General features: G+C 56.3%; 1 protein-coding gene across 1 annotated transcript in view; it reads left to right on the forward strand.

Moving 5' to 3' along the window:
• The first annotated feature begins 34 nt into the window (after positions 1-34).
• The window catches only part of KCNJ4 (potassium inwardly-rectifying channel, subfamily J, member 4), a 28839-nt gene continuing 2253 nt past the window's right edge, over positions 35-26620 (forward strand). The window contains exons 1-2 of the mRNA XM_008566881.1: positions 35-103; positions 26281-26618. Of these exons, the coding sequence (XP_008565103.1) occupies positions 26320-26618 (299 nt within the window). The 5' untranslated portion in view covers positions 35-103; positions 26281-26319. The remainder of the gene's footprint in view (positions 104-26280; positions 26619-26620) is intronic.

Here is a 26620-nt window from a genome sequence, read left to right on the forward strand (position 1 = left end):
CTCCTCTCTCCCGGCCCGGGACGCCGCCCGCCGGACTGCGCCGTGGGATGTAGCGCCGCCTGCTCAGCGCCTCCCGGACGCTCGTCGGACCCTCCGCGCCGCGGTAAGCCGGGGGCTCGCGCTCCGCGGGCGCTGTCCGTCAGTCTGTCCGGCCGCTTGCGTGTCTGTGTGTCCCGAGGCTCAGCCGCTCTGGCCCAGCCCGCTCCACACTTATGCCTGACCCGGGTCTTGGCTGCCCGGCGCGCGCTTGACGCTGTCCCGTGACTCCGCGGGAGCTGGCGGCTTCTGTCTGTCTGTCGGTCGGGAGCATCTGGATCTGGGTTGTGGCCAGGAAAAGGGGATAGGTGGGTGGAAGGGGTCTCGACCTCCTGCCCCGGCCATGAACTTTCCCTGCCTCCTCCCACCCCCAGTTTTCATGCCGGGGAGCTTCAAGGCAGGTGACTTGTGGCAAGGTGGGGGGTGTCTCTCCACCTCCCAACTGCAGCCTCTTTGCAAATGGCCATGCGATCTGACCCGAGAACAATATCCCAGTGCTCATGTATTGAGAACCTCCTTTCTGCCAGGCGACCCCAGGGTGGGTGGGCAGGGATCCAGTGGATGAGGCTTTTCACACTTCACAACTTAGGCTAGGGAGAGAGGCAGAGACTGCTTTTTCCTCTACACTGGGGAGAAAGAGAGGTCTGAATGAGGCCCTGAGCCAGGAGAACTTCCCCGACAACCTGCCAAATGTCCCCTCCACCACGCTTCTGTACCAGTGTCCAGGCTGCAGGATGGTGGGAGGATGCAGGCACACGCATCCTCTGGGGAGCCAGAGGCAGGGCAGCCTGGCTAAGTTGACAGATGAGGGCTTCAAGAGCAGAAGAATGTCAAGCAGCAGGCTGAGGGAACTGGGAAACTGAGGGAGGGAGGCACAAGGGCCAGCTTGCAAGGCCGCAGAAGGGCTGGAGTCCTGTGTGCGTGCGTGTGCGTGCATGTGTGCGTGCATGTGTGCGTGTGTGTGCGTGCGTGTGTGCGTGCGTGTGTGTGCGCGCGCGTGTGTGCGTGCGCGCATGTGTGTGCGCGCGTGTGTGCGTGCGTGTGTGTGCGCGCGCGTGTGTGCGTGCGCGCATGTGTGTGCGCGCGTGTGTGCGTGCGTGTGTGTGTGCGTGTGTGTGCACGCGCACGGATGTAAATGCACTCTGCTTCTCCCCCACATCCAGTCCTATGACCTCCAGAACTTCAGGGCTTCTGGGAGCTGTTGGGGGCCGAAGAGCCACACCATGGCCCTGGCTCGGCCTGTAATGGGGGGAGCACATGGAGAGGCAGAGCAGTTAAGATAAGGGCTAGGTGCAGCAAGGCGGGAGCAAAGGCTTTTGGTCCTCGAGCTGACCCATATCCAAACCGAAGTCATTCGCCTCTGTTCTACATTGGGAGGAGGGACTCCTTCTGGGGGTTTCTACACTGGGCAGTGGGCCTCACATAGCCTCCATTCAGGCTCCCAGAAATTAGCTTGGCTGGCTGAGAACCAGCACCCTGGGCGAGTTGCGTTCCTCCTGACGCTCAACCTCCACGTCTGTGGAACGGAAGCATCACTGCTTGCCCCACTGACCTCCAAAGGGGGCCCCTGGGCTTGATGAGCTGAGGGCTGTATGCAGGCTGGGGAAAGTGCTGGGCAGATGGGGTAAAGACTCATCTTACCTTAAGGGCGATGAACAGCTAAGGGGCAGAGGGACAGGGGTGAGGGGAATATGGCCAGAAATAGAGGACTGACCAAGGGTAGGACTATCCAAGAATTAGAGGGAGATTTGGGGCTTGGGAGCTATCCCTCATGGCCCCTTGGGTTACCCTTGAAAAGAAAAGAAAGCTCCTCTCCTAGAAAAAACCTTTGGGGTCACTGTGACCAGACAGAGCTGGCCTCGAGTTTTTGCTGGGTGACCTTGGGCAGCTGGCTTGGCCTCTCCGGGTCCTCGGTTTCTTCAACTGGGGAATGGGATGATGGTACTGACTTCACTGGGGTGTTGAGCAGTTTCCAGATTATGTCAGGTCTCGGAAAGCAGCTTGCGTGAGCCTGGAGCATAGTAGGTTCTTAGACATTTATGGAACAGAGAATGAAGCAGCTCTAGGAGATGCTGTGAAAAGATCTCTCAGCTTGGGATGAGAGGGAAGGGGAGGAGGAACAGTGTAGGCTTACAGGGCGGGCTGGTTCTTAATGTGGATCTGGGGGAGGCGGGGGCGAGTGCTAAGGGGGGTGTGAGGAGGAGGGGGCTCTTCTGCGGGGACCACTGAGTCACGAGGACATGTAAGCGACATGACAACCAGCAACATGGTAACCAGGAAACTAGCGACAGTGGGAAAAGGAGCTGGAGCAGTGTGTCGGGGTGGAGGTGGGGGAGCAGGACTAGCAGCACTGGGGCTGGAGGGTCCAGGGAGCACCCAGGCTGGCCCCTGAGTGACTGGGGAGGCCCCAAGGCCAAGCGGGCTGGGGAGGAGCTGGGGGGCCTGAGTGGAGGGAAGGGAGGTGCCTCGGGTCTGCTGGGCAGGGGGCTTCTCCTGTACCTCCCCAGGCTCCTCTCTCTTCTCCTCCACATCTCCACTTTTCATGCCTCTCCCCCTAGGATGCCAAATTTGGCTCACGCAATCTGTCGTCTCTCTTCTGAGATTGGCACCGGGACGAAAGCCGAGCGCATTACATCACCGCCGTTCCCCCTGCACGAGGGGAGAGGGAGCGGGAGGGACGGAGGGACGGAGGGCAGCGGCTAGCCCTTAACTTTGTTTCCTGGCTCCCTTCTTCCCACCTTAGTCCCAGGTGTTGGGGGCTTCTGGGAACAGCCAAGCAGGGCCTAGAGGCAGGACAAGGGCCCCAGTCTTGGGGAGATCCCAGGACTGGAGCAGGAAGTGAAGCCATGTGGCTGTTCCCCAGGCCAGGGGGGGCTTGGGAGGCAGGAAGCCTCAGTTTAGGACCCCGATTTACTTACTATGTGACCTTGATCAGGTCACCCCCACCCTATGCAGAATCCACATCTGTATAGAGAGCACTTGGCCGTTCAAGATCTTAGTGACTCTCCTGAAAAGATGTGCTAAGTCCTGCTGCTCTCCTGGGCCCAGAGGAGGGAATCCTGATTTTTGAATCACTCTCTGTGACCTTGAGCAGGTGGCTTCACCTCCTTGTGCCTCCAGCTCTTCACCTATAAAATGGGGATGATAGAACTCTCAAAGATAGTTTCCAAGGCACTACACATGAAAGAGGGGACAGGAGAAGAGACAGGATGTCTGGCCCTGAAACTATAGACTCTTAGGGCCCTAATGGTCCCCAGCAGGCCGGGATGCAGGTGAGGGGCAGGCTCACCCAGAATTGCCAGGAGTTGGGGGAGGTGGGGCAGAAGAGTGTCTTAATTCAGACAGAAGACTTGGTCTGATGCCCTCATTCTGCAGAAGTGGAAACTGAGGCCCAGAGGAGGTCACAGTGATGGTTTGGGATGGAGAAAGCAGAGCCAGGGCTGGAACCCAGGATTGCTGGGTCCCAGCCCCACCTGGAAGCAGACAGACAGACAGGCAGACACACAACCACCCTGTGGAACATTGTGGCAAGCCCGACAGGACCCAGGAGCTTTGAGGGCCCAGGTCTGACTTCGGCCCCTTCCTTCTCCCTCCCTGCTCCCCAGCTCTCTCAGGTATTAATCCCATCCCTCTATTTGAGGAACTCCTTTCAGGCTCAGTTTAAAGACAGTTTCAGCTAGTCCCAGGCAGGGACGGGCTGAATTTGGAGTTAAGCTGGAAGGTTATGATCTATTCTAGAAAATTTGCAGAGCTTACAGTGGAAAAAGATGAGGAGCAGCTGTGGATGTTTTGTGAAATAGTGAGCTCCTCGTTTCCAGAGCTATGCAAGCAGAGCCTGATGAGCACCTGCCAGGGATCCTGGCCCAGTGACTCCTGCTTTTGGGTGAGGTCAAATAATATCCCCACCTCCAAGACCCTAGGAATCTTTGATATTTCCCAGGGAGGAGCTGGGAAGCAGCACCTGTCACTTACCCACTTCCCAGCTGGGAAGCTCACGTCGTCTCACCGAGCACTGGTCTAGGAGCTTTTGCAAATTCTCATTTAATCCTCCTAGCAACCTCGCAATGTTGATTTGACATCCCTGTGTTACAGATGGGGAAGCTACGGATCAGGGGAGTCTGTGTGATTTGTCCAAGGTCACACAGCAAGGAAGCAGAGGAGCCTGGATTTGAGTTAAGACTGGTCTGGTTCTTGGGGGCTGTCTCTGCGACTTCCCTGGGAAAAGAGTGGAAAACGTTCCTCCCCTGGGCCAGGGCTTGGCAGGAGATGGTCTAGTTGCCCACGCAGCATGACACCCCCTCAGGGATCCTCTAGGGGCTCCATTCTGAAAACTCAGATACAGACCTGCACCAGAGGAAGGAACTCATTTTATAGATGGGAAAACTGAGTCTCAGAGACAAGGAATGACCTGCCCAAAGGTGCCCAGAGAATTAGATTCAGGCCAGGCTGTCTGTCTCCTGGCCCAGGGCTCTGTCCTCTGCACCAGTGGGTGAGGAGAGGCCTTTGGGCTGCTGGTGGCATGAGATGTGGGGTTGGGGGTGCAGAGGGCTGAGTAGTGCCGGCTCCAGGCTAGGGCTGCAGGGAGGAGAGTCAAGCTGGGGAACAGGGAGAGAAACCAGCAGAGATCACGGGTTCCACCCCTGCGCTTCTTGCCCTGCCCCCAGGACCACTCACAGATGTTGGTGTCCTGCAGCCTGGTAGGGTCAGGGGAAACTTTGAGTGTGCGACCTGCCTGGCAAGAAAGGGTCATGGAGAGAGCACCCTGGTGTGCCCCCTGTGTGAACTTGGGCCAGTCCCTCACCCTCTTTGAGCTCGGTCCGCCCATCCATGTGACAAAGAATCTGGACTGAGTGATCTGTTTCCACAAAGTAGCTGCGGTTGGGCTGTCATCTCAAAGTGCTCCTCGCATCTTCACAAGGACCCTGGGCCCTGGGCAAGGGGCGGGCAGGCATCCTGGCAGCTGGCATAACCTTTAAGCCTCCTCGGCGGACTCAGCCCTCCTTGGGGTGTGGGGGATCTCTGGGTGCAGCCCTTCTTCTCCTTTTCATCTTTATTTTTCTCCTGCTCCCTCTTCTCCTTGCTACGTGGGCTGATAGCTGCTCAAACTTTTAATTCAGATGGTAATTGAAATAATAATATGGGCTCAGGCCCCTCTGCTTGTGACGCTGCAGCTGGTGGAGCTCAGCTATGAATAGACCTTGAGTCACACGTGCGCGCTCCTGCAGGCGCGCACACTGAGCTCACGGGTGGTGGTGGGGTGCAGCGTGGAGGGCAGGGGTAGGCTCACTCTCTGGCTTGCTCTGGGTCTTGGCCTTGGCCAATACTGCCCCTGCGGCTGGCCATCTGGCCTCCATGGTGAGGACTTGGTGAATCAATGGTTCTCTTCATGCTCAGAAGGGGAAACTGAGGCTCAGTAAGGGGAGTGGCTGGGCTGAAAGTAGAAAGTGTCTGGGACTGGATTGGAGTGGATGGGTTTTGCCTGATTCTAAGCCCCCTGTTCTTTTGCAGGACACGCAGGCTGGGAACTGGGTAGGGAGGAATGCCGGGGTAATAGTGGGGTTTTCTTGGGGCTGTTCCTGCAGGATGGGGAGTAGTCCCTGTGTGCCAGGCCCTGTGCTGGGCTTTACATTCATGATTTCACTTAATCCTCCCCACCACCCTGTGAGAACCATCACCCCCACTTTACAGATGAAAGAACCAAGGCTCAGTGAGAAACAAGGGTTTGCCTAAGGCCCCACAGGCAGAAACAGCCATATATGCTTTTTCCTGCCAGCTCCAGCCAGCGCAGGGTCTCCCTTTGGCCTCCTGAAGGAGGGAGGTTACACCTCTTCCAGCCTGATGCTCCCCTTTTTCTCCCTGCAACAGCTCACCCAAGTCCTCCAGGCTCACCACAGGGGCCAGATGGTGGGCCACAGGGACAGTACTGGCCAAAGCCAAGACCCAGAGCAAGCTGGAGCATAAGCCCACCCTGTCCCCCATGTTCCAGCCTGATGCTCCCCTTTTTCTCCCTGCAACAGCTCACCCAAGTCCTCCAGGCTCACCACAGGGGCCAGATGGTGGGCCACAGGGGCAGTACTGGCCAAAGCCAAGACCCAGAGCAAGCTGGAGCATAAGCCCACCCTGTCCCCCATGCTGCACCCCCCACCCCCATCCCATGAGCTCACTGTGGCTACCTGGCCAGTCCTTGACCAGCCCTAGTGCCAAAAGCTGGACCATCTGGCCTCAGGAGGCAGGGGGAAGTGAGGTGCCCCTGAGAGATATTGGCAGGTCAAGGACAGGGTCCCTCAGGGCTACAGGGAAAGGTGGTCCTTGGCATTCCTGACCCCAGCAGGAGCTGTGTCCCTACTGCATTGTCATAGTGCCCTATCAACTGGTTGCTTTAGTCTAGGCCTGCCCAGGTGGGCCCAGTGGGTGCCTCCAGCAATGCAGAGGACAGATGGGGCATGGAAGTGCAGTTGGGCAGAGGAGCTCCCTGGGACAGAGTCAAAGGTGAAACCCCTCCCCAGCTTTACCCAGGGGCCCCCGGTCTGCTCCTGTGTCTCCCTGGTCTCCACACCTCTCCTGGGTGATGGAGAAACAGCCCAGAGACCACAGGGGTTTTCTCAAGGTCACACAGCAATGGTGGCACAGCTGGGGCTGGACCTGAGCCCAGGGCTGCTCCTGACTGCTCTGCCTCTTGATGGGCCCCCAGGTCTGCTGACACCCTCCTCCTCTAAGACATTCCCTATATCTATGGTGTTTGGATGAGGAGAAGAGGGGCTGGATCTCTTCAAGCCCCCTCGCCTGGGCAAATCCTCAGAGTGGAGAGAGGGGAAGGGGCAGCCCCTTGTCACAGCAGTAAGAAATAGGCAGGCCTGGGGTTGACTGATCCCAGCTCAGCCACTCACTAACCCCATGTGACCTTCACCAGGTCACTGTCCTTTTGGGAACCTGTCTTTGCCCCTCTCTGAAGCAGGGACCACCTGTGGGGATGGTGGGGACATGCTGGCTTTTTCCTTTTGCTGCCCTGTCTGTTGCTGGAGTCTACCCAGCTCCTGCCCAGCCACGGGGATGGGGGGGAGGCAGCTAGGCAGAGAGGAGGGACCATGTGCTGTGGGGAGTTGATCCCATTTTACTGATGGGGAGACTCAGGCCTAGGGGACAGGGTTTGGCCAACATCCAGTTGCTGGTAGAGTTGGCACCAGGCTTCACTGTCTGGCCCCCACCTACCTTGTAGCTCCTCTTCCAGCCCCTACCCCAAACCCCCTGCAGGAGCCTCTCTTCTCCCACTGTAGGCCTGAGAAGAAGCCCGGGGCCCTGTGCCCTGTGAATGCTAAGGTGCCACTCAGCCTGGGGGACAGATGGGATGGGGGACAGATGGGATGGGGGTCAGCGATTAGGGGACTCCATGGGGCCATGCAGGGGAAGTGACAGGCACAGAGCTGGAGGGGCCCTAGCTGTGGGTGACATGGAGGGGGCAGAAGGGCTTTAGGTGTCCTTTGGACCTCCCACCCATGGGAGACATGCTTCTGCAACCACTCTGACAAGGGCATCTGAATCCCTCCACACTCCTCTTGGTGGTTGCTCACCATCTCCCAGGAAGCTTCTGGAAGGTTCTGCTGATTGACCCCTGCCTCCCACTTTGACCTGAAGGACCCAGCCTGCTCCCGACAGAACAGGAGGGGTGATCCGCCTCCTTCTGTCCCTACAAGTCTTCTTTCCTCCGGCCCCAGTAGTCCCACTTGAGTCCCATGGATAGGAAACAAGATCTGGGTTCAAGCCCAGCTCCACCCTGAGTGGCTGTGTGACCTTGGGCAGCCTTTTCACCTTGCTGAGACTTCAGACTCTGCACAGATAAGGGTGGGCTTGTGCCCCTGCATCTGAGGGTTGGTGGGACGTTCTTGTGAGCCTGGGGATCTGTGAATGTATCACGGCCTGTTGTTGACATGAACGACTTTGTGTCATCCCCTGGGCTGGGTTTCTGGGCTCCGCCTCCCTTGCCTCTGCACTCACCAGCCATTACCTTCTTCTCTGGATAGCTCAGATGTTCAGGTGTCCAGGCACCTGCCCCCCTGCTGAGCCCTGCCCTTGCAGCCCCTCTGAGCACTCCCACCCCCACCGCCGCAGACCTGCCTGGGCGGGGGTAGGGCTGGCTGAGCGCCAGCGCCAGGCCATGCAGCTGCAGATCCTGAGGCCACCTGACCTTGGAAAGAGCCTCTCTCTGGATGGGTTCCAAGGCTGTCCCCCAGACACTGGGCAGTGACTGGGCAGTAGAGAGGAGAGAGAACCAGGTAGGGTGGAGTGAGGGCCACAGCCGCACGCCAGGGCTGCCCCAGGTCCCTGAGATGATGGGCCAGGGACAGAAAGAACAGTCAGCCATGGGAGGAAATTCCAGTTCCCAGCTGCATGGACAGCGCAGCAGAGCCTCACTCCCCACAGTCAAGTGGGCTGCCTGAGGAGCGGGTGGGCTCCCTGTCATGGAGGTGTGTAAGCAACTGCTAGCGGGGCAGCAGGGGGTTCTCACATGGGGCCAAGGGAAGGGATTAGACCCAGAACCCAAAGGGTCCCTGTAGTCTGGGCTGCAGGGTAGAAGTCCTATGAGCCCAAGGGGTCTAACAGACCATCCAAGAATCCCCTATGACCCCCAACAACTCCCCAATGGCTGTGCCTCCAAAAGCCCGTGGTCCAAGCTCAGCTAGTCTCAGCTCCAAGACAGGCTCAGCTCTCCATTTCAACCCATTCACAGCTTCTAAGCACCCTTCAGGCCAGTGCTTTTAAAATTGCACGCAGGTCCTGGCTTGTTAGTGGTTTGTGAAATTGATTTGGCGAGTTGCATTACTTATTTTTTTAAAATGAAATAAGAAAGAAAAGTTTAAAGCACTATGCATGTAGTGAGGGCCTTATTTTGTGAAGCTCTTGTTTCAGCTTTAAAAATATATGCTATATAGTAAGTAAAAATAACAAACAATATGTCTGTTTTTACCCTGGTAAAAGTTTGACAGCCACTGCCCTGTATAGAAATTTTGGAGCACCACTGATAGAGGCTTGGGTGTGCAGATTCCTTTTTTCCTAGAGGCTCAGTTCCTAAGAATGTAAGTGCCCAGAATTCCAGGAGGCCACTGTTCTGCCCTCACAAGCAGTCTCCTTCCCTTGCCCAGCAGCCCACCCAGCTCCTGCGGGCCAAACACCTTACCTGGGGGCCTAGGTCCTACTCTGGCCCCAATTCACCATTCTCTGCCCAGCCCAGCCACAGCCCTGCTCCGTCTTTGCACTCTCCCACATCTCCCTGGGGACCCTGAGCCCTCTGGCTGTGCACCCCCTTTGGCTCCTGTCCTCACACATACACAAACAGAGCTCAGCAAAGCAGTGTTCGGTCTTAAGTGCTTCTCTTTCCTGGCACCTAGTAGGAGCTCAATAAAGTTCATTCACTCAACAATTACTTACGGAGTGCCCTCCAAGGCAGGGCACTGTTCTGTGGTGGAGGTGCACCAGGCAGGAAGGGAGATGCTGTTCCAGTTCAGGATACTGGATGCTGTTCCAGTTAGGGTGATGAATGAATGAATGAATGGATGGATGGATGGAGAGGGGGGTGGGTGGCTGGAGTTCGAGAGTCTCTGGCGGTAGGAGCTGGTGCACCAGGCAGGAAGGGAGATGCTGTTCCAGTTCAGGATACTGGATGCTGTTCCAGTTAGGGTGATGAATGAATGAATGAATGGATGGATGGAGAGGGGGGTGGGTGGCTGGAGTTCGAGAGTCTCTGGCGGTAGGAGCTGGGGGTGGGGGGAATTGTCAGAAATGATGAGTAAGCACTTAGCACTTTGCTTGTGTGTGGCGGGCATTCCGTTAGTGACAGTCCTTTGCTTGTTGGGGTAGGAGCAGGGACTGACTGTTCCTACTGCCGCTGTCTCTGGCCCTTCCGAAGCCTCTGTCTGCCATACCCCCTCCACACGCCTGCACCCACGCCCCTGCCCCCATCCCTGGGAGGACACCTGGGAAGAAGCCAGTGCCCCATGGAGAGAGAGGCAAAGGCCCAAGGCCTCAGACGTTCTGTCGCCTCTTCCCCTGCTCACGGCCACTACGCTTGTGTCCAGTGACACAGAAGGTCTCCTTCTGCTCCCTGCTCAGAGACCACCTCCACTGAGAGATTCTCCCTGACTACAATGTCAAAAATAGCTTCTCCTTGGTCACGTTCTGTCACTTCGCCCCGCTTAGGTCCTTCACAGGAATGACGACGGGCTGAAATTATCCTGTGTCTCTGTCAGTCGTCAGTTGTTTACTAAGCGTCTACTATGTGCCAGGCCCTGGGATGCAGGGTGAAGCAGGGAGTCAATTAGAATGTTGTGAATGAGGTGGGTTTGGATCGTTAAGTGCTGGTAGGAAGATCAGGAAACTGTGTGGACAGTGCCCGAGGGGCCTCCTGGGACAGGCAGCCCTTGACTCAAGAGCTGAACGGCAGGAAGGAGTGAGCTGCGGAGTCTTGGAGAAGAGGATTTCAACTAAAGGGAACAGCCAGTGCAAAGGCCCGGAGATGGAATAAACTTGGTGCATCTGCGTCCACGTGGCCAGGGGTGGGGAGGGGTGAGGAGGGGTGAGGTCAGAGAGGGCAGGACTTCGCCAGGGCTGGGATTCCTCCTGGGTGCCCTGGGGAGGAGTGCCATGAGGCCGGGGAGGCCACGCGGTTGTCTGGGTAGTGATGTGGCTTTGTGGGTTGGCTGGCCAGGGTGTGGGCCAGCATCCAGGGTGCAGCCGCGAGGTTCACCTGCTTTGGGCAAGCTCCTGAGCGCCCTGCGGAATGATATTAACAGGTGTGGCAGGTGTGGTGAGGATCAAACGAGTAGTCTGTGCTTGGCCCACGGTAGATAGACACTGAGTGTGTGTTAGTTATTATACCACTATGACTGCGCCTGGGTTTAGGGCGGGTTGGAGGACCATGCCCAGGCGTCAGGCCTGAGTGACCCCGTGGAGGGCCGCAGATGGATGGCGAAGGCCGGGGAGGCGAGGCTGGGGGGTGGGGGTCATGGCTCTGTCTTGGTGGTGCTGGGTTTGCGATGCCTCTTCCATGTCCAGCAGACACACGGGGCAGGAGCGAGTCTGCTTGTTGCTGCCCGGGAGGGAGATGGGCCGGGTGGTATTTTAAACCATGGGACTGGATGAGCAGAGGTGAAGAGAAGGGAGGCCGGGTGGCCGAGCGGGGCACTGCACGGTGTGTGGCATAGAGAGGCGGAAGGAGGGAGACTGAGGTGCAACCCGGGGAGGGGTCCTCAGGCCTGGAAGACTCTAGGAGGAAGACGAAGACCAGCCAGAGGCCTCTGTCAGAGCTGCTGAGAGGAGCCCCGGGGGCCTCCCCGGAGGGGAAGGAGCTTCTGCACTTCCCAGCTCGCAAGCCCCTGCCCCCACTGCCCGTCTTTACAGCATGCCCGTGCAGTGGCTCTTATTCCTACACATTTTATGGATGTGACTCAAAGAAGTTAAAGTATTTTCCCAAAGCCACGCAGCCCTGAGTGAAGTGTTCTCAGACTTTCTGGGGTCACAGTCCCTTTTGAAGACCTTACGAATGCTGTAACCCCTCTCTGAAAATTACACACTGATTTAAAAACTTTTCATGTACATTTTTTCCATAGGTAATACATTCATATGGTTCTAAAATTAAAAAGACAAACGGGAATACAGTGAGAATTCTTCCTCCCACCCCATCCCCAGCCACCTGCTTCCCCTCCCTGGAGACAGCCAGTGTCACCAGTTTCCTGGGTCTCCATCCACAGACAAGCAGAGACAAGCAAATATGTGTATCTATAAATTTCTTTTCTCTCCTTTTTTACACAAATGGCAGCTACTATACTCGCTGTTCAGCACTGTCGCCTTTTTTTCCACATAAAAATACATCTTGAGGACCCACATGGCTCCTTAAAGAGCTCCCTCCTCGTTTTTTATGGCTGCGTGGTCTACCATCCATGGATAGGCATTTGGGCTGCTTCCAAGCAATGCTGCAGCAAACAAGGCTGCCCGCGTGCACGAATGTCTCAGGCTGGAGTCCCAGGAGGGCACAGGAGGCGTCACAGGCGGTGCCGCCTGGTGGCCTCTGATGAATAGCCCTGCCTCTCCGTTCCCCACTCCTCCGTACTCCACCCCTCCTCTTTAGGAGGTACCTACTGGGCCCAGTGGAACATTCCAGGGAAATCCTGTGTATGTGTGATGGGTGGCATTGGCCCCTATTCCCCAAAGCTCAGGGAGACCCCCCTGCCCCCCAGCCAGCAGCCCCAGCTCCTGAAGTCTTGTTGGCTGAGAGCCGAGGAGGAGGCATGAAGGTGGGGGATAGTGATCACCAGGTCCACCCCGTCCCTGGGCTGGGGTGCGGGCATGGGGACAGACATGGGCCAAGGTCACCTCTGCTCCTGCTGCCGCCTCCCTCCGAGCGCACCACAGCTCCCCTCCTCCCCCCAGCACTACCCCTTCTCCCCTGCCCGTGAGGAGTTTTTGCCCTTCTTGGCTGGGGAGGGAGGGAATCCAAATGGAGGAGAGATGTGTGGACACCATCCTCAGGTGGTCTGGGCTGGCCAGGGTGACTCTGTGGGTGACTCTGCCCAAAGTTCCCTCTTCTCTGGGGCTTGGTCCAAGACCTCTCTTCTCACTCAACACCCCTGGCCCAGGCACTGTCACCCGCTATCACAGATGAACATGTCACCCAGATGTCCATGGTCTGACATCCCTGACTCCGCCCAGATCTCTATCAGAGGATGGAGATCTGACATCCAGCGGACATCTCCATCTGGACGTCCCAAGGCCTCTGCACACTAGAAACTGCTGCTCCTAAAACTCATGCCTCCGTCAGTCTGCCACCATTACCCGTCACTCTTCCCTCCAGTCCACACCAAGCCCTGCAAACTCTTTGTCCAGAATGTGTCCCGAATCCCTTTCCTTCTCTTGAGCCCCACGGCCATCATCCCGGCAGCTCCAAGCCACCATCAGCGCCTCCTTGCCAGCCTCCTGCTTCCACTGTGCCCCACACAGAGCTGCGGAGACCAGCCTAACACATCTCACCACAGCGATGTGCCCAACGCTCCCGGACGCAGCAGGCCTCAGAGGCCAGATCAGGCCAGGGTGCCACCGAGACCTGGTGACATTATGATATCTGTATTTTGGTTTTCAACTACAGTTCCAGGCTTGTTCTAACCTCTCTCCACCTTTCTGTTTTGGAGCTGGCTTAAAAGAAACTCTCTGACCTCCCTTATCTGATGTGGGACATAAGACCTCCATTTCAGGAGGGGTCCTGCCCCATGCCCTGGAGGAATAAATATTGCACAGAAAGGCCGAGAAGAACCTGGACAGGACTCACTGGGCTTCCCCACCCCGTCTGTCAGTGCTGCATCACACCCTTCATACCCTTTCTGTCCAGTCCCATTTCTACACAGTCGTCTGCGCTTCAGTCAAGCCCGAGTGACGCAGCTTCTGTAAAATCCCAAGAGCGCAGGGTTCAGGGAGCTTCTCAGTAGCTGAACATGCGGACATTCCTGGAGGGTGGTGCGCCTGGAGAGGGCGTGGGAGCTCCGTGCCTCTCCCCAAACCTCGCCTTGTGCATCCCTTCACCTGTATTTTTTGTAATATTTATAATAAATTGCTACAAGTAAGTAAGTATTTCCCTGAGTTCTGTGAGCCACTCAGCAAATTAATCAAATGCAAGGAGGGAGTCGTGGGGACCCCAATTTATAGCCAGTTGGTCAGAAGCACAGGTAAAACCACCTGGGGCTTGCAATTGGCATTGGAAGTGGGGGGCAGTCTTGGGGACTGAGCCCTCAACCCGTGGGATCCGACGACGCTGTCTCCAGGTAGACAGCATCGGAGCTGAATTGCTGGCACCCAGCTGCCACCCACTGCAGAGCTGGTTGCTTGTCTGCTTTGGGCTGTTGCTGATAAGAGTGTAGGGAAAACACGAGGTCCGCGTTCTTTCCTTTCAGAGGCCGTATCCAGGATGTTTTATTTCTTAAGCCTGGTGGCGGATACACAAGGGTTTATTGTGTTATTCTTTACTCCTATTTGTCTTAATGATTTCACATGAAAATTTAGAAGACCAGAGCAGGCAAAACTCGACAGCCTGCCACCTGCTTCCCGTGGCCCTGAGGATGACAACCCTTTCCCCTCCTGCCTCTGGGTCCTCATCCTGGGCAGCTCCCCCTCCTGCTCACTTCACTGCCCCAACCTGGCCTTGCTGCAGAGTCTTGACACACCATGCTCCTTCTGGAATGTTCCATACCCCACTTTTCACACAGACACAATTCTCCTGACTGACTGCTACTTACTACCCAGGTCTCAGCTTACATGTCACTTTCTCAGAGGCCTTCGGGGATCCCCATCCACCTAGCACCCCTCGTCTTCCCTCTCANCCTGGGTGCCCTGGGGAGGAGTGCCATGAGGCCGGGGAGGCCACGCGGTTGTCTGGGTAGTAATGTGGCTTTGTGGGTTGGCTGGCCAGGGTGTGGGCCAGCATCCAGGGTGCAGCCCCGAGGTTCACCTGCTTTGAACAAGCTCCTGAGCCCCCTGCGGAATGATATTAACAGGTGTGGCAGGTGTGGTGAGGATCAAACGAGTAGTCTGTGCTTGGCCCACGGTAGATAGACACTGAGTGTGTGTTAGTTATTATACCATACCACTATGACTGCGCCTGGGTTTAGGGCGGGTTGGAGGACCATGCCCAGGCGTCAGGCCTGAGTGACCCCGTGGAGGGCCGCAGATGGACGGGGAAGGCCAGGGAGGCGAGGCTGGGGGGTGGGGGTCATGGCTCTGTCTTGGTGGTGCTGGGTTTGCGATGCCTCTTCCATGTCCAGCAGACACACGGGGCAGGAGCGAGTCTGCTTGTTGCTGCCCGGGAGGGAGATGGGCCGGGTGGTATTTTAAACCATGGGACTGGATGAGCAGAGGTGAAGAGAAGGGAGGCTGGGTGGCCGAGCGGGGCACTGCACGGTGTGTGGCATAGAGAGGCGGAAGGAGGGAGACTGAGGTGCAACCCGATGGGCCGGGTGGTATTTTAAACCATGGGACTGGATGAGCAGAGGTGAAGAGAAGGGAGGCCGGGTGGCCGAGCGGGGCACTGCACGGTGTGTGGCATAGAGAGGCGGAAGGAGGGAGACTGAGGTGCAACCCGGGGAGGGGTCCTCAGGCCTGGAAGACTCTAGGAGGAAGACGAAGACCAGCCAGAGGCCTCTGTCAGAGCTGCTGAGAGGAGCCCCGGGGGCCTCCCCGGAGGGGAAGGAGCTTCTGCACTTCCCAGCTCGCAAGCCCCTGCCCCCACTGCCCGTCTTTACAGCATGCCCGTGCAGTGGCTCTTATTCCTACACATTTTATGGATGTGACTCAAAGAAGTTAAAGTATTTTCCCAAAGCCACGCAGCCCTGAGTGAAGTGTTCTCAGACTTTCTGGGGTCACAGTCCCTTTTGAAGACCTTACGAATGCTGTAACCCCTCTCTGAAAATTACACACTGATTTAAAAACTTTTCATGTACATTTTTTCCATAGGTAATACATTCATATGGTTCTAAAATTAAAAAGACAAACGGGAATACAGTGAGAATTCTTCCTCCCACCCCATCCCCAGCCACCTGCTTCCCCTCCCTGGAGACAGCCAGTGTCACCAGTTTCCTGGGTCTCCATCCACAGACAAGCAGAGACAAGCAAATATGTGTATCTATAAATTTCTTTTCTCTCCTTTTTTACACAAATGGCAGCTACTATACTCGCTGTTCAGCACTGTCGCCTTTTTTTCCACATAAAAATACATCTTGAGGACCCACATGGCTCCTTAAAGAGCTCCCTCCTCGTTTTTTATGGCTGCGTGGTCTACCATCCATGGATAGGCATTTGGGCTGCTTCCAAGCAATGCTGCAGCAAACAAGGCTGCCCGCGTGCACGAATGTCTCAGGCTGGAGTCCCAGGAGGGCACAGGAGGCGTCACAGGCGGTGCCGCCTGGTGGCCTCTGATGAATAGCCCTGCCTCTCCGTTCCCCACTCCTCCGTACTCCACCCCTCCTCTTTAGGAGGTACCTACTGGGCCCAGTGGAACATTCCAGGGAAATCCTGTGTATGTGTGATGGGTGGCATTGGCCCCTATTCCCCAAAGCTCAGGGAGACCCCCCTGCCCCCCAGCCAGCAGCCCCAGCTCCTGAAGTCTTGTTGGCTGAGAGCCGAGGAGGAGGCATGAAGGTGGGGGATAGTGATCACCAGGTCCACCCCGTCCCTGGGCTGGGGTGCGGGCATGGGGACAGACATGGGCCAAGGTCACCTCTGCTCCTGCTGCCGCCTCCCTCCGAGCGCACCACAGCTCCCCTCCTCCCCCCAGCACTACCCCTTCTCCCCTGCCCGTGAGGAGTTTTTGCCCTTCTTGGCTGGGGAGGGAGGGAATCCAAATGGAGGAGAGATGTGTGGACACCATCCTCAGGTGGTCTGGGCTGGCCAGGGTGACTCTGTGGGTGACTCTGCCCAAAGTTCCCTCTTCTCTGGGGCTTGGTCCAAGACCTCTCTTCTCACTCAACACCCCTGGCCCAGGCACTGTCACCCGCTATCACAGATGAACATGTCACCCAGATGTCCATGGTCTGACATCCCTGACTCCGCCCAGATCTCTATCAGAGGATGGAGATCTGACATCCAGCGGACATCTCCATCTGGACGTCCCAAGGCCTCTGCACACTAGAAACTGCTGCTCCTAAAACTCATGCCTCCGTCAGTCTGCCACCATTACCCGTCACTCTTCCCTCCAGTCCACACCAAGCCCTGCAAACTCTTTGTCCAGAATGTGTCCCGAATCCCTTTCCTTCTCTTGAGCCCCACGGCCATCATCCCGGCAGCTCCAAGCCACCATCAGCGCCTCCTTGCCAGCCTCCTGCTTCCACTGTGCCCCACACAGAGCTGCGGAGACCAGCCTAACACATCTCACCACAGCGATGTGCCCAACGCTCCCGGACGCAGCAGGCCTCAGAGGCCAGATCAGGCCAGGGTGCCACCGAGACCTGGTGACATTATGATATCTGTATTTTGGTTTTCAACTACAGTTCCAGGCTTGTTCTAACCTCTCTCCACCTTTCTGTTTTGGAGCTGGCTTAAAAGAAACTCTCTGACCTCCCTTATCTGATGTGGGACATAAGACCTCCATTTCAGGAGGGGTCCTGCCCCATGCCCTGGAGGAATAAATATTGCACAGAAAGGCCGAGAAGAACCTGGACAGGACTCACTGGGCTTCCCCACCCCGTCTGTCAGTGCTGCATCACACCCTTCATACCCTTTCTGTCCAGTCCCATTTCTACACAGTCGTCTGCGCTTCAGTCAAGCCCGAGTGACGCAGCTTCTGTAAAATCCCAAGAGCGCAGGGTTCAGGGAGCTTCTCAGTAGCTGAACATGCGGACATTCCTGGAGGGTGGTGCGCCTGGAGAGGGCGTGGGAGCTCCGTGCCTCTCCCCAAACCTCGCCTTGTGCATCCCTTCACCTGTATTTTTTGTAATATTTATAATAAATTGCTACAAGTAAGTAAGTATTTCCCTGAGTTCTGTGAGCCACTCAGCAAATTAATCAAATGCAAGGAGGGAGTCGTGGGGACCCCAATTTATAGCCAGTTGGTCAGAAGCACAGGTAAAACCACCTGGGGCTTGCAATTGGCATTGGAAGTGGGGGGCAGTCTTGGGGACTGAGCCCTCAACCCGTGGGATCCGACGACGCTGTCTCCAGGTAGACAGCATCGGAGCTGAATTGCTGGCACCCAGCTGCCACCCACTGCAGAGCTGGTTGCTTGTCTGCTTTGGGCTGTTGCTGATAAGAGTGTAGGGAAAACACGAGGTCCGCGTTCTTTCCTTTCAGAGGCCGTATCCAGGATGTTTTATTTCTTAAGCCTGGTGGCGGATACACAAGGGTTTATTGTGTTATTCTTTACTCCTATTTGTCTTAATGATTTCACATGAAAATTTAGAAGACCAGAAACACGAGGTCCGCGTTCTTTCCTTTCAGAGGCCGTATCCAGGATGTTTTATTTCTTAAGCTGGTGGCGGATACACAAGGGTTTATTGTGTTATTCTTTACTCCTATTTGTCTTAATGATTTCACATGAAAATTTAGAAGACCAGAGCAGGCAAAACTCGACAGCCTGCCACCTGCTTCCCGTGGCCCTGAGGATGACAACCCTTTCCCCTCCTGCCTCTGGGTCCTCATCCTGGGCAGCTCCCCCTCCTGCTCACTTCACTGCCCCAACCTGGCCTTGCTGCAGAGTCTTGACACACCATGCTCCTTCTGGAATGTTCCATACCCCACTTTTCACACAGACACAATTCTCCTGACTGACTGCTACTTACTACCCAGGTCTCAGCTTACATGTCACTTTCTCAGAGGCCTTCGGGGATCCCCATCCACCTAGCACCCCTCGTCTTCCCTCTCACATCACATTGTACTTTTCCTTCAAACCACTTCACACAATCCACACCTGCCCACTGTGCAGATGCTCCTGCCCTCTAGAGTGTCTCGCCCAGCTGGTCCGTAAGCCGGGTGAGTCCGAGGCCTGTGTCTGACCCACAGCAAGTGTGCAGTCAACAGGAACTGCACAAGAGACTTTGGAGGAAGTGTAGCAAAGCAGAGCAGGTCCGCAGAAGGCACCACGAGGCAGTGGGGGACTGAAGCCCACCACCATTGAGGAAGCTGAGGTTGTTCTGGAAAAGAGAAACCTTTGGAGACCTGCTCTTGCCTTCAAATCTCTGTAGGTACTTGGGGGACCCCTTTGTGAGGGGCAGTGAGCTCCCCATGGAGGACAGGGACCAACCATCAGCAGGGCAGCAAAGGGCGCACCTGTGGGTCGGAGCAGGTGGCCTCTGGGTCCTCTAGCCACCTGCTCCTGTGATTTTGCCCTGACCCAAGGCCTCTCTGGACATTCTGTGGAACTTGCTTTTCAGCCAGTTCACCTGACCCGCATTCGCTGGCTGAGTGGTTTCGGGGGCACGGTGGGGTGCAGAGTTGGAGGAACGAGCCCATCTAGAGCACAGACTCACCTGTGTGTCCTGGCTCTGCCTGGACTCGCCGTCAAGAACCCAGGTCCTGGCTCCAACTTGCCCTATGATCCACTTTCTCCTTTCCAAGTAGGACTGATTTCACGGAACCTGGCACATAGTAGGACTTGATTATGCCTATCAAGAGGAAGCAAACGTACAGAGTGACAGCGTATCTTCAAGGCAGGAGAGAAACATGCCTCATCAGTGTGGTCTGATGCCAACTGCCCAGGTCCAAATCCAGGCTCTACCGCTTATGAGCTGTGTGACCTTGGGCAAGTCACTGAAGCTCTCTGTGACTTTGTTTTCTTACTTCTAAAATAGGGATGATAATCGTAACTTCCTCTGAGGTCAGTGTGAGGATGACAGAAATTGATCACGCGTGAAGCACTCAGAACAGCGCCGGCACAGGGAATGCATGCTAAATCCTCAGATGCTCAGCGTGGATTTTGCAATGTCACAGAGTTGGCCTATGGCTAGGTGTGCAGTGGGATTTCAGGGCCCAGAAGAAGGTGGAGGGAAGGAACGGTGTTTACTGAGCACCCGCTGTGTGGCCTGCACTTTTGTGACAATCTGCATCTGCCTCTCAGGACCATCCTGCAGGTAGGCATTGCTATATTCCTTCTGCAAATGGAGATACTGGGACTCAGAGAAGCCAGTGAACCTGCTAGAGCTAGGCAGGACTGAGCCCAATTGCCACCCAGCTCTGTGTGATTCTGAGGCTGCTGGTCTTGCCTCCTTGCTCCCTAGTGCAGTGTTGGAAGGACAGGTGGATGGCTGCCAGGTGAGCTCTGGGAAGCTGCATCTGAAATTCAGGGGAGAAAATCAAGGACTATTCAGCCTTGGGAGTAATACTCACCCTTATCGATGATGTACTCTGTGCTGGGCACGTGATGTGCGGGATCCCATTTACTCTCATCACAGTCTTATGAAGTAAGCTCTATTATTAGTTTCACCTAAAGATGAGGAGTTTGGGGACCAGAGAGGTTAGGTAACTTGCCTTAGGCCACACAGGCAGAAAGTGGTATAGACTCCAGAGTTGAAGTGGCTACACTGGGAGGGGGAAGGTGTGGGCTCTCAAGATTCATGAAAAGAAGAGAGTGAGACCTCCCAGGGTCTGAAAAGGAGGATGGGGCCTGCAGAGAGCCGGAGGCCGGTGGGGACCCCCTGTGGCTAGGTCTGTCCTCAGCTCCGCTTTACTCAGCTGCCTGGGACCTTGAGCTCTTTCGCTCCCTGAAAGTCTCCCCCACCCAAATCAGGTAGCCCACCGTGAGGGGCTCAGAGCTGGCATTAAGGACAGACTCTGTGCTACCCAAGGATGGAAAGTGGGGTAACAGTGTTAATTCCTTCCACTTCCCCCAGGAAAATATCCCCACCCTTTAGGACCCCTCCTGGGTGCACTGAATCAACCCCTCATCACCCTGTGCCAGCTCCCTGAAAGTTAGCCTCTCCCTCCAGGCCGAGACGGGGCCCAGGGATGCGTGGGGCTGGTCAGACTCAGAAAGATCCACCAGTCACCTGCCTTATTCCAGACATTACATCTACCCAGTTATCTTGCCAGGGAGCAATTATGGTCCCCCATTTTGGAGAAGGAGGGAAGGTACACCTGGCCAGGTCACATCAGAGGTGGAGCCAGGGCTGGAAGGGGTTTCCCAGCTCCCAGTCCCGTGCTCTTACATCATCATCATCAACACCCTTGACATCACCGTCAGCAACATATCATTTTTTGCATCTTACCCACAATGCCCTATGACCCCTCGCGTCAGCTGGTGTTTCTTTAGTGTGGTTATCATGTTCGCCTCAACAGCGGCCTGGTGAGGTAGATACTATTACCATCATCTCCATTTTGCAGATGGGGAAACTGAGGTCTGAGGAGGATGTGCTAGGAGGCGACAGAGGTGAGACTGAGAACCAGGCACGTGGGTTTAGCCAGCATGTTATTTTCATAAAGTAGAACAGACACCAAGTGATGCAGACAGGCAGTGAGGGCTGAGGGGTGCAGAGGAAGCAGGGGCTGGAGGCTGGTGGCTGGCAGTGCAGCCAGGAATGGCATCGGGGAACTGAGGGAGTTTGGGGTGGGTCTGGAGGGCCTGAGGGGACCTAGGTTGAGCAGGTGAAGGAGACCTAGCCAGAGGCTGGGTTGCAGGTGGAGCCAGGGACCTGCGGCCAGCCAGACCTGGGTTGGAGTCCTGGCTTTGTCACCCCCACCCCCACCCCATCCCTGTGCTCAGCCCCTCCCCCAACTCTGCAGCCTACAATTCTTCAGCTGGAAGAAATAATACCCTGCTTGTTGCTGTGGTAGGTGCTTAATAAATACTTGTGAAATAAACAAAGGGTGCAGCGATGCTTCCATGAGGCAGAAGAGGCGGCGCCTGGCTCGGAGCCGGTGTGCGCAGAGTGTTCATTCTCAGAGAGAAGTTGCAGAGCGAGGGGTTCCTGGCTGTGTGACCTCGGGCAAGTCACATCACCTCCCCTGTTGTCTCACCCAATCACAGCAACCTCAGAGGCTCATGGCAGGATGGAATGAGATGCACAAAGACAGGCATGCTGGCACTGGCTAATGCTCCCAAGTGTGGGCTTCCGCCCGCTCCCGCATCCCGTCTGAGGGAGCTGGGTTCCAGGAAGGGCTGGTGGGCAAGTCACATCACCTCCCCTGTTGTCTCACCCAATCACAGCAACCTCAGAGGCTCATGGCGGGATGGAATGAGATGCACAAAGACAGACAGGCTGGCACTGGCTAATGCTCCCAAGTGTGGGCTTCCGCCCGCTCCCGCATCCCGTCTGAGGGAGCTGAGTTCCAGGAAGGGCTGGTTCACCCAATCACAGCAACCTCAGAGGCTCATGGCAGGATGGAATGAGATGCACAAAGACAGGCATGCTGGCACTGGCTAATGCTCCCAAGTGTGGGCTTCCGCCCGCTCCCGCATCCCGTCTGAGGGAGCTGGGTTCCAGGAAGGGCTGGTGCTGCTGTCTGGGGCTGGCAGGTGCATCTGCAGCTGTCACTGTGTCTCCCGTGGGTGGTGAGGGTGTGCAGAGGGAGATTTGCCCTCGTGACCTGTCCGGGTTGCTGGGACCCTCTGGGGCTGCTGCTAGTTTATTGGTTTTAATTTTGCACAGGGAGTTGTGGGCAAGGAATGGACATTTAGTGTCATGAAATCATAGGGAAAACCTAAGAGGTGACTAGAGCAGGTGGTCTTCCTGCCTTCTCCGGACCCACTGGAATGCAGGGCCTGCGGCTCCTCCCTAATTCCCCAGGAAGGGGCAGGACAGTGCCGGTGCCAGCGTGACAGCCTTGCTGGTCACCGTCATCTCCCCCCTGAGGCCTGAGTTTCCTTCCACGGTGGCTGACCGCTGTACCACCTCAGACACTGTGCCACGGCCCTGCTCTTGGCCTCAGTTTCCCTAGTTGTCCAATGAAGTCTGCACTAGGGATTCCCAGACTTTGGATGTCCACAGTACAGTAAAATTAAAAGTTTGGTAGCTGGTATAGCATTGTCAGATCTTCGTTTTGCCAAGAAAGGACATTAAATTTTAAAAAGTAGCCAGCATCTCCCATCCCCATCACTTCCTAAAAGAACGTTCACCACTCAGACAGTCTCAAGATGCAATCTTAGAATAAAAGACAGCAGCTCCCTGGTCCTTTTTTTTTTCTCACCTTGCCATGGGCTAGTGGCCCACACTTGGGGGTTCGGGGAAACGTGGGCCCCACCTCACCAATCCCTTTGGTTCTATCATTTCATGTCAAGCTCTGTGACCCTCTAAAAAGCCCTGAGACAGAGGCTGGGCGGTCAAATAGCCCATTGACTGGAGGAGGAACCGAGGCCAGGAAGGAGAAGGCCAGGAAGGAGGCCTCCCGCCTCCTGGGGCCTCCGCTGCAGAAAACATGCCTGAAAGTGCATTCTCGCAGTGCACATTCGATGTAAGCGGATTAGACCAGTTCCCTGCCTTCCAGAAAAGCGTAGTATAATTGTAGGAATAATGCAGGTCCCTAAGCCACCAGGGCTCTTTTTTAAAAAACTGAAGTGTCTATATTCAGAGGAGGATGGCACTGAATTGTCAATGCTTCTGTCCCTCTGCCACCATCTCTTTCACACTTACCTTCGGTCCATGTGCCTTCCCCAGGGAGCCCCGTGTGACAAAGAAGGAGGAGAAAAGCTGGCAGTCGTTACATGAAAACACAGTGTCAAGCTCGTACTTTTCCCTCTTTGGCGAGGCACTGTGAGGGGCAGCCCATGCGCTGGCAGGTGAGCCTCTCATTCCCGCCAGAGGGGTCCGTGGTGGCAGGAGAGTGCGCTCATGCGAGCAGGTCCCTGCAGCTGAGGCACTGGGCTCTGGCCAGCAGAGGATCTTCAGGGGGATGGAGCTGCTCACGGTTGCACACAGGTGCCTCCGTGGCAAAGGGTTGCGGATCTGGGGAGTACCTGGGAGGCAGCGTTCCTCACGGACCAGGAGCAGGCATTGCCAAGCACCAGGACACGCCAGCAGCGTGAGGCAGTCACCCCAGGGCCCAGAGTACAGCAGGGACTTAGGGAACCTGCCCTGGCCTGCCAGGAGGTGCAGCAGCGAGGGGTATGGGATGGTGGGGTCTGGGGCAATAGAAGGGCAGGGGCTGGGAGTGAGCGCTGAAGAGACGGTTGAAGTGTCAGCGGTGGGATGGGCAGGACCTCGGGGTTGACCCTGGGCTGTGGCACTGGCTGAGGCTACTCACTCGGTCACTAAGGGGGAATAGTGGGCAGTGCTGGGGAGGGGAGGCCCACAGCCTATAGCCGCGGGGGTACCAGCCCCCTCACCCCCTCACCCCCAGGGCCCCTCCTAGATGGTGGGACCTTATGAAGAGCCCCTTCTGCACCACCAGGTGAACCACCAAGTCAGGAGCCAGTCCCACTGGGCAGAGAACCAGGGGGTCCCCCAGCACCCTGGGCTTACGTTCAGCCTTGGGCAGGACCCTCATCTGGCAGAGGCCCAGGCTGCCACGCTTGTCCCCTCTGCCTCTCTCCTGGAGACCTGCAGACGGTGGTCCAGGGCCTGCTGGGGCTGAGCTGGCACCTTCTCTTCCCTAACCCCAAACCCCACCAGGCCTCGCTCTAGGACTCCCAGCAAGTCTTTCCCATCTCTGGACTTCCTTGGCCTCAGATGTAAAATGAGGGTCTTGAACTTGGCGATCTTACGCTCCTCCTCCTCTGACAGTTGGTGGTGCCAATGGAGGCATTTAAGGCAGTGGGACAGAGCAGAGGGGGAGACGTTTAGCAAAGGACAAACTCCTTGAAAATTATTTATAGACCAGAAGGTGCACCTGGCCCCCCATCCTCTCAGGGCTACCACCTGGAGCCCTGGTTGTTGGGACTCTGGGGAGGTGGCAGAGAGGGTCTGGGGCTCCCAGATAAAGTTATGACCTCTGATCGGCTAGTACTGCATTAGAGGTCATGCCCGCATGACCTGTTACTTCTTCAGAATGATGTGTCTCACTGGTCCCATTTTCCAGATGAGGAAACTGAGGTTCAGAGCAGTTAAAACTTGCCCAAGTCACACGGTGGGTCTGGAACTTCAACCCAGGACTGCAGGACTCAGGGAGCTCCTTTGCAGGGGAGAAGAAAGCAGAACCGGGGGTTGGGGTGGGGTGGCCACGGGGGAGGAGGTGGGGGCAGGGCTCACTCTCCTGGGCTGGGAAGAGGGAGTTTCTCTTGGGAAGAGGCAGGCTCTGAAGCTGTTGATCTCTAAATTATAGCGTTGGCGCGCACCGGTTGCTGCGGCAACCGAGTTGTCCTGAACTGGGGAAGTGTATAAACATTGCCACAGATGCACAATTAGATCAGGAAGAAGAATAGAACAGAAAATAGAAACTTCCAGCCTTACATAATTCTGGGCCAAGATGTTAGTGGGAACCCAGGCCCGGTCCTGGCCTTGCTAGCCGCTGGGGCCCAGGGCGGGCAGCACCATCTCCCTCCTGGCGCCCCAGTGGCAGGGAGAGGTGGAAAGAGGGTCTGCCCTCCATGGGCCCCGCTGGTGCACCTGCCACCTGGTGGGATGAGGTGCCTCCTCCACTGAAACAGCTGGGGACGCTGAGAGGCAAGTTCTGCCTCTCACCAGCCTGGCAAGTGGGAAGTGGGAAGGAAGGTAGGAGGGCGACTGGCTTTAACTGAGCACCTACTGTCTCCCTAGGTCCTATGAGGTAGGAACTTTTGATCCGCATTTTATACATCTGGACATTGAGGCTCAGAGAGGTGGATTGAATTGTCTGAGGGATACCACTAGGCAGAAGGGGTGTCTGGCTCTCCCAGTCCTGGTTTTCACACCATGAAGTCATCAATGCTGAGAGCACCTGAGTTGGGATCCACTTACTTACCAGCTGTGTGGCCTTGGGCAGGTCACTTTCCATCTCTGAGCCACCTGTGACATAGAGATAGTGATGCCTACATAGGAGTGAAAGCTTGGGGCTCCCCCTTCTTTCATCTTGACCCCCACAGTGGATCTTCCACCCACCACTGCTCCTGACCAGTTTGGGGACAGGACAGGAATCTGGGGCTTGGGACTCAAAGCAACTCTGGAGGGAAGAGTCCAACAGAGAGGTCAGACTTAGGAGGTCTGAAGGTCCCAATGCTGTCTGGTAGAACTTTCTGCAGTGATGGAAATTGCCTGTATCTCCTCTGTCCAGAATGGTGGCCATCAGCCACCTGTGGCTACTGAACACTTGTAATGTGGCTAGTGCAAATGACAACTGAAGTTAAAATTTTATTTAATTTTAATTAAATGTAAAGAGCCACAGGTGGCCAGTGGCTTCTGTATTGGAGAGCACAGGAGGATGTCCAGCTCCTGCGAGACCCAACGTCATAAGACTGAACCCAGGGAGATGAGTGGAGCCGGAACACCCATAGCTCCCTATGCTCAGGGCAAACAGGACAGATGGTGGGAGAGCCAAGATGGGCATCAGGAAACTTCTGGAACAGTGGGCAAAGGAGAGTTGGAGGGACCGTGTTGGGGGGCAGGGACTAGGATCTAGATCCTGATGGCCCTAGCTTCCTGGGTGGGCAGACCCCAATTTCAGAGCTGGGCCGGCCTGGGGGGCACTGACTCAGGCCATGATCACACTCCTCAACTCACACTCCACATGCCGGCAGAGGAAGTCTGGGGCTCTGGTCCTGGCTCTTCCCCTCTGAGTGTCCTTGGGCGTGTGCCTTGGTGCCCTGAGCTGGGGTACCCCTGGGTCGCCCCTCGCTCCCCAGCATCTCACCTGTCCGGCTTCTCCCCCTACCCCCAGGCCCTGCATCTTCCCAGGGGACCACGCCGGCTGCAGGACATGCACGGGCACAGCCGCAACGGGCAGGCCCACGTGCCCCGGCGGAAACGCCGCAACCGCTTCGTCAAGAAGAACGGCCAATGCAACGTCTACTTCGCCAACCTGAGCAACAAGTCGCAGCGCTACATGGCGGACATCTTCACCACGTGCGTGGACACGCGCTGGCGCTACATGCTCATGATCTTCTCCGCGGCCTTCCTCGTGTCCTGGCTCTTTTTCGGCCTCCTCTTCTGGTGTATCGCCTTCTTCCACGGTGACCTGGAGCCTGGCCCCGCGGCGCCCGCGGCGGGGGGCCCAGCAG

Source organism: Galeopterus variegatus, unplaced genomic scaffold (genome assembly GCF_000696425.1).
Source record: "Galeopterus variegatus unplaced genomic scaffold, G_variegatus-3.0.2 Scaffold274, whole genome shotgun sequence".
Lineage (NCBI taxonomy): Eukaryota > Metazoa > Chordata > Mammalia > Dermoptera > Cynocephalidae > Galeopterus > Galeopterus variegatus.